Source organism: Rhinolophus sinicus, chromosome 11, assembly GCF_057876585.1.
Source record: "Rhinolophus sinicus isolate RSI-liver-muscle chromosome 11, RSI-T2T, whole genome shotgun sequence".
Taxonomy (NCBI): Eukaryota; Metazoa; Chordata; class Mammalia; order Chiroptera; family Rhinolophidae; genus Rhinolophus; species Rhinolophus sinicus.
The window spans coordinates 13,566,411-13,573,375 of NC_142511.1; the positions used below are offsets into that span (position 1 = coordinate 13,566,411).

Consider the following 6,965-nt stretch of genomic DNA (forward strand, 5'->3'; position numbering starts at 1 on the left):
AAGCAATAATTCCACATTTCCTCTTCCCCTCAACTTTTGGTAACCACCATTCTGCTTTCTGTTTCTATGAATTTGACTACTTTAAATACCTCATATAAGTGGAATCAAACGGTATTTATCTTTTTGTGACTGGCTTATTTTTCTTAGCTTAATGTCTTCAAAGTTCATCTAAATTGTAGCACGTGATGGATTTCCTTCCTTTTTAAGACTGATTGCATTATATGTGTTCATATTATTTTGAATCATAGTTTTGTCATTTAACATATTAGTCATCTCTTAGCTTTGAAATGATCCATAAATTTCATAAGCAGCAATTTGGTTTTTTGAACAAGAGTTCTTGAGCATCTTTCCTAAGCTGTGGGCTATTATTTTCTTGTTCTGGCAATAAACATGTAATGATGATAGTATTTTTAGAAGGGCATGTCCTTCTTTCATATTTTTCATTATATATCCCTCCTTTTTTTTCTTGCATATAGAAGTAGAGAAAGGGACAAAAGAGTATGTGTTATATCCTAATTCTAGTTCTGGCACTTATTAGCTTATGACCCTGGTCCTTAACCTCAGTTTCTTTGGTTTTTCTCAACTATAAAATGAGAATACCTTGATGGTTGTTTTGCTGAGTAAGTAAGATATATATGCAAAGCACCTTGTCCAGTTACTGGTTTTAGTATGTAGCTTGTTAGAGAGCTGCTGCTTTATCCAAGACCTTATTTAGCTAGCATCTCAGTTGACTCTTCAGAATGATTTTACAATTGCATTAGCAGTCTTTGGGTGAAGTCATCAGGGAGGAATCGATTGCTTACCATTCCTCTGAAATTTTGTTTCCGTAAGAATTGCTAATTAAAGAGGCCTAAATATCTTCCCCTAGAACTTTCAAACTTTCATATTGAATTATGCCATTCTTTAGATTTAAAAATCTCAAAACAAAAAGATAACCAAAATATAACTAGGGATTGCCAATAATTCCTATAGTCGATAAAGAAATTATTAAGTGAATATAAATGTTTGTTTAAGCCATTTAAATGGTTGCCTGTGTGTGAGTGATTCTCTGGGACTTAGAGTGATTCTGTGGGAAATAAATGCCATTATCCAAATTGGAGCAAATTCATTTATCAGCATTTTTTTTTCAGAATTCTAACATTCAGTAAATGTGCTTCAAAATGGATTTATTGAAAAGGCCTAAATGTAAATTTCCTGCACCTCCCCCCGCCCCCCTTTTTTCCCCATTAACTAGATTACAGCGAGGCAAGAAACAACAGATTGAAAATGGTAGTGGAGCGGAAGACAATGGTGACAGTTCTCACTGTAGTAATGCGTCCACACATAGCAACCAGGAAGCGGGACCTAGTAACAAACGGACCAAAACGTCTGATGATTCCGGGCTTGAGCTTGATAACAACAATGCAGCAGTGGCTATTGATCCAGTGATGGATGGTGCCAGTGAAATTGAGTTAGTGTTCAGGCCTCATCCCACACTTATGGAGAAAGATGACAGTGCGCAGACAAGGTGAGTGTGTGGGTTCGTTTTCAGATGATCTGAACTCAGAAAATTTAATTGGGAGGCAATTTTCCATAAGAAATAAAGGCAATATTTGTCATCCCATTGACTGCCAGTGTTCATTTGGATATTTTGGCTGCCTGGGTTGTTTTCTTCCTGTTGTGCTTCCCACCCACAGTTGCGTGTCTGAGAGAAATGACCCGCTTAGGTAGAGGAGGGAAAAGGATCCTTTAAATGTCTTGACAGTGATACCAGGATATCGGTAGGCTCTAAAATTCGCACTGGCCAGGATGGCTGCCCTGACTACCACTGTAGCTCCGCGTACTGTCTGCCACTGAGTGCAGATAAGCACTAGATACTGTTCAGGGAGTGACCGATGGGTACACATTCCATGCTTAAAAACAATCCCAAGATTAGCACTTCTATCCTAAGTCTTAAAAACCAGAAACATTGATAAATTCGTAGACATTTGCTCATATTCTTAACCGTTCCTCTTGCTGTAGACAGCAGAACTTTGATCATTGGGGTTGAGGGGAATGTCCTTTTTTCTCAGTTCTGTGTATTTTCTGTTTGATTTTTGTTACCATTTTATGGATGGTAAGGTAGGTGGACCTTTTGTAGGTAGAGCTCTTAGATAGTGAGCATATACTTTTCCCCTCTCCTGTTCCTTTCTGTAAGAAATTTTAGATAAGAGGGATCAGTTTCTGATATTGTTACTAATTGAGAAGAACATTTACATGTTACAGAAATGTATTCTGTAACCTAACTACATTTTCATCATTAATCTAGAAATTAAATTTTTAATCTATTTTTCCAGATACATAAAGACTTCAGGTAATGCCACTGTTGATCACTTATCCAAGTATCTGGCTGTGAGATTAGCTTTGGAAGAACTTCGAAGCAAAGGAGAATCAAACCAGATGAACCTTGATACAGCCAGTGAGAAGCAGTATACCATTTACATAGCAACAGCCAGCGGGCAGTTCACTGTGAGTATGGGGAATTATAGGCTGTTGAAAGTGGAAGCACATTGGTCCTCCGAGAGGGGCAAGTGGTGGGGTTGGGGCCTAATAAAATGGTGCAGGGCAGGACCCTGAGAGAAAAAGAACAGGGTAGTTAATTTTTTGGTATCTTTTTTTGTGTTCTTTTATGAATAGTACAAGCGACAAGAAGTTTATCCTAAGATTTTTTTTTTTTAAAGGTGGACTTTTATGTTTGCTCCATCTCACTGTTACTGTGCTTTGAACAATTTTCATAATTCTTTCTTTTTTTCTTTTAGGTATTAAATGGCTCTTTTTCTTTGGAATTGGTCAGTGAGAAATACTGGAAAGTGAACAAACCCATGGAACTTTATTATGCACCCACAAAGGAGCACAAATGAGCTTTCACTAAAATCAGTTCTGAGAATGAACTTTTTTATAGCCTATTTCTTTATTATTAAAGATGTATCGTCATTACTTTTATGGACAGAATCTTGGATATGTTGTTCAGTTTTCTTCCTGAGCCAGACTCGTTTACACTATTAGTATCTTTTCCCTTAATTTAAGATTTCCTTGTTGGAAGGGACTGCAATTATTAAGTACTTTTTCTTTCCTTTTAAAAATATATCTAAGTTGTATGTCTTCACAAAGTATGGTTCCATTTGGAGCACCCTGTGACCCAGGAATTTTTCATAGTTCTCTAATCTTAAGATTCAGTTGGCCATCCTTTTCCCTCCCCTCAAGATTTTAGGCCTTACAGAATGTTAAGTAATACGTATTTTGACTTTTTTTCCTGGAGTCTTGTATATTTATAGTTTTCTATATAAGCTGTAGTATCTTCATGAAGACCAAGGCTCAAATTTACTGTGCTTAAAAAAAAAAAATTCTCATAGGATTATTATTTTCATGGTATTTTCTTCCATAATATCTCATTTTAAAAAAAGGTTCTTTATGAACTTAGTGTCCATTGTCATGCAATGTTATTTTTTCTTCCATTTTTCCCCCTCTAATTTTGGAATTTCTGATCCTGGGAAAGAGAATCAAACAAAATCTCAAGTTCTGTGAGAACTTGGTTCATTTACAGATTTCACTGAAGAAAGAAATACTATATTCATTTTATGTTGTCTTCAAGTATATATTTAAAGAGGCCTTTTTTGTATTCTTCTGTCACTTCAGTTCCCTTATTATGTGTTTGATGTTTTTCCTATTAAAAATACCAGAGATATGGAGATATTTTGCACTTTAGCCTTGATGAAAAGTACAAGATATGTTCAAAGCTTCCCTAATTCTTTTTTTGTTGGTAGCTACGTAAGTTAGGAAGAATATGGCACATAGAACTAACAATGGGGAAAAAAAGTTTGTTTCTGTTTGAAAAGTGTGTTTAACATTTTGGATTGCCATATATCAGTTTATAAATTTGGTGCTGTTAGTTATATTCTAGAGAAGCAAGTTAATAGTGCTTAAGCCCCGCCTTGATATGTAGTGAAAGGTGATTCTGTAGAAGAATGTCAGCCAGTTGGGTAAAAGTCATTCTACTCTTTTTTATTTAGTTTTATATTGAGGGACAGTGTTTGGCATTTGGACCCAGAAGGTTTTACGGTGACAGGTCAGAAATAAGATGGACTTGTGTGTTATTTTTCATCCCTGTCCTGATTTCAGGTATGTTTCCCAGTTTATATTACCACAGTATTTACAATTACGTGTTGGCATTGAGAAATTAACCCTAACGGGTTTTCACCAGGGGAGACTAGTCCTCCAGAACCATTGTAACTAAAGCCTGTCTAATCATTGTAACTATTTATATGTCATTTTTGATTGGGGCCAGCTTGATATTTTAAATTTTCAGCCCAATATGAAAACTTTTAAAGGCTTAATCAATTTTTTACCATTTTATTGAAAAAATCTGTTTTTACAGTTTTTTTTGTAACCTGTGCCATGAAATTTGAAAACCACCAAAAATCAAGGGAAATTTTGTATTCAATTCCTTTTCTGGTATAATGTTAAGTTGTATGGATTATTAATGCATGTCCACTCAATATAACCCTGGTTTTGTGATATAACTGTTTAGACTTTATTGGTGACATTAGATTAGTGGTTGCATTAAATAACTAAATTTCCATTGTGATTAACTGAAATTTTGTCTTTAAGCAAAAAGTTATTTGTGAATATAAGCTTTGTGTTTATAGAATGTATGTGTTATCTGTCAGTATGGGAGGATGTAAACTATTTGCATCATTACTGAATTCATTGGATGTGTAATCCTTTGCAAAATATAATTATAGATATTTGATAGAGCATTGTGGGGTGTGTGTGTGTGTGTGTGTGTGTGTGTGTGTGTGTGTTGGGCAGTGGGTACTGTTTATCATCATCACCAACCATGGTTTCATAAAGTATTACCTAAGTCAGTTCTGTAACCACCATCTCAACTGAGGAACAAAATGCTCACCAAATGTGGTGAGGGCTTTTGGATACATTATTTTTAAATTTATTATGGAAAAATATACATATCCAAATTTACCATTTTAACCATTTTTAAGTATACAATTCAGTGGCATTAAGTACATTCACAATATTGTGTCACCATCACCACTATTTCCAGCACGTTTTATCATCCCAGACTTTTTTCTGTACCCATTAAACAATAACTCCTCATTTCCTCAACCCTCACCCCAATTCTGGTAACCTCTATTCTACTTTCTCTCCTTGAATTTGATTATTTTAGGCACCTTACGTAAGTGAAATCATACAATATTTGTTCTTTGTGTCTGTTTTATTTCACATAGCTTAATGTTTTCAAGTATCGTCTATGTTGTAACATGTATCAGAATTTCATTCCTTTTTATGGCTGAATAATATTCCATGGTATGTGTATACACATTTTGTTTATTCATTTGTTGATGGACACTTAGATTGATGCACAGTTTTTGCTGTTGTGAATAATGCTCCTATGGACATTTTTGTATACGTGTCTGTTTGAGTCCCTGCTTTAAATTCTTTTGGGTATATACCTAGGAGTGAAGTTGCTGGATCATATAATTGTGTTTAATTTTTTGAGGAACCCCAAACTATTTTCCACATTGGCTGTACTTCATTCCTGCTAGCAAAGTACAAGGATTCCAGTTTCTCTACATCCTCACCAACACATTGTTGTTGTTTTCATTTTGAATAGCTATTGTAATGGGTATAAAGTGTTATTTCATTGTGGTTTTGATTTGCATTTTCCTAATGGCTTGTGATGCTAAGCATCTTTTCAAGTGCTTATTGGCCATTGTATATCTTCTGTGAGAAATACCTGTTTAAGTCTTTTACCCATTTTTAATGGTGTTTTTTTGTTGTAGGAGTTCTTTATATGTTCTGGATATTAATCCATTATCAGATGTATGATTTGCAAATATTTTCTTTTATTCTATGGGTTGCCTTTTCACTCTCTTGATAGTGTCCTTTAACGCACAAAAGTTTTAAATTTTGATGAAGTCCAGTTTGCTTATTTTTTGTTGTTGTTGCTTGTGCTTTTGGTGTCATAGCCAAGAAGGTATTGCTGAATCCAATGTCATGAATTTTTTCCACTTTGTTAAGAGTTTTATAATTTTAGCTCTTAACATTTAGGTCTTTGATCAATTTTTGAGTATTGTATGGTAAAAGGTAAGGATTCAACTTTGTTTGCATTTGGTCATTGTTTCCCCAGCAACATTTGTTGAAAAGACTGCCCTTTCTCCACTGAATTGTATTGGCAGCTTCATTCAAAAATTAATTGACCATTTCTGGGCTCTGTATATACTGTCCTTTTGCCAGCACCATACTGTTTTGCTTACTGTCACTTTGTAATAGCTTTACATATCATTTAAATCCTCTGGACCCTATGAGGAAGACAGTGTTTCCCTTGTACATTGGAGAAAACTGAGACTCAGGAATCTATGATAAATAATCATGAAATAATTGAAATGCCAGATGAGAAAAGAAGTCTCTCTAAAGTTTCCATTATATACCTACTTAGAAACATTTTCTTTTTTAAATCTTAGAAACATAATTTTAAGAAAATATTAGTGTGCAATTGTGGTAACTATGAGAATGACTTCTTGAGAATTCCTCTGAATGTGATTAAGGAAATTAACTGAAAACTTGATCTCCTATGAAAGCAATGAGAACACGCTAAAACTTGTTAAAATCAATTTTTTCAGAACTCTAAAAGTTAAAGGCTTCCAACAATCTAAAAAGCATTTAGTGAAGTAAAAACTATAACAAGTTTTGTAGTATTTTAAATTGCCCTGCCCCCCATTTCCCAGTTCCAGGGTAGCCTTGAAACAAAGAGCTGAGAAAACCGCAGCCTAGTAGCCTCTGGAAGGGGCTTGGGGCTCCTCAAAAAGCCCACCCCAGGGAATTGTCACGATTCGATGTGTTCGTTGCCTCCCTGAAAAGCTCTGTTCTCAGTGCTTGTCTTGATTAGACCTGAGTCTGCTCAGTCTCTGCAAAGCCCTGTCTTCAGCCTG

At 35.1% G+C, this 6,965-nt stretch overlaps 1 protein-coding gene across 3 annotated transcripts in view; it reads left to right on the top strand.

Moving 5' to 3' along the window:
* Nucleotides 1-4,772, top strand: part of RNF2 (ring finger protein 2) — a 32,274-nt gene extending 27,502 nt beyond the window's left edge. For 2 of the 3 annotated variants that reach the window (XM_088801633.1, XM_088801632.1), the window contains exons 5-7: nucleotides 1,235-1,507; nucleotides 2,316-2,487; nucleotides 2,778-2,967. In XM_088801633.1, coding sequence (XP_088657759.1) covers nucleotides 1,235-1,507; nucleotides 2,316-2,487; nucleotides 2,778-2,879 — 547 coding nt within the window. In that variant the 3' untranslated portion in view covers nucleotides 2,880-2,967. Of the gene's footprint in view, nucleotides 1-1,234; nucleotides 1,508-2,315; nucleotides 2,488-2,777 lie in introns of all 3 variants that reach the window. The other variant, XM_019738109.3, reaches the window with a different exon arrangement.
* Nucleotides 4,773-6,965: the final 2,193 nt, after the last annotated feature.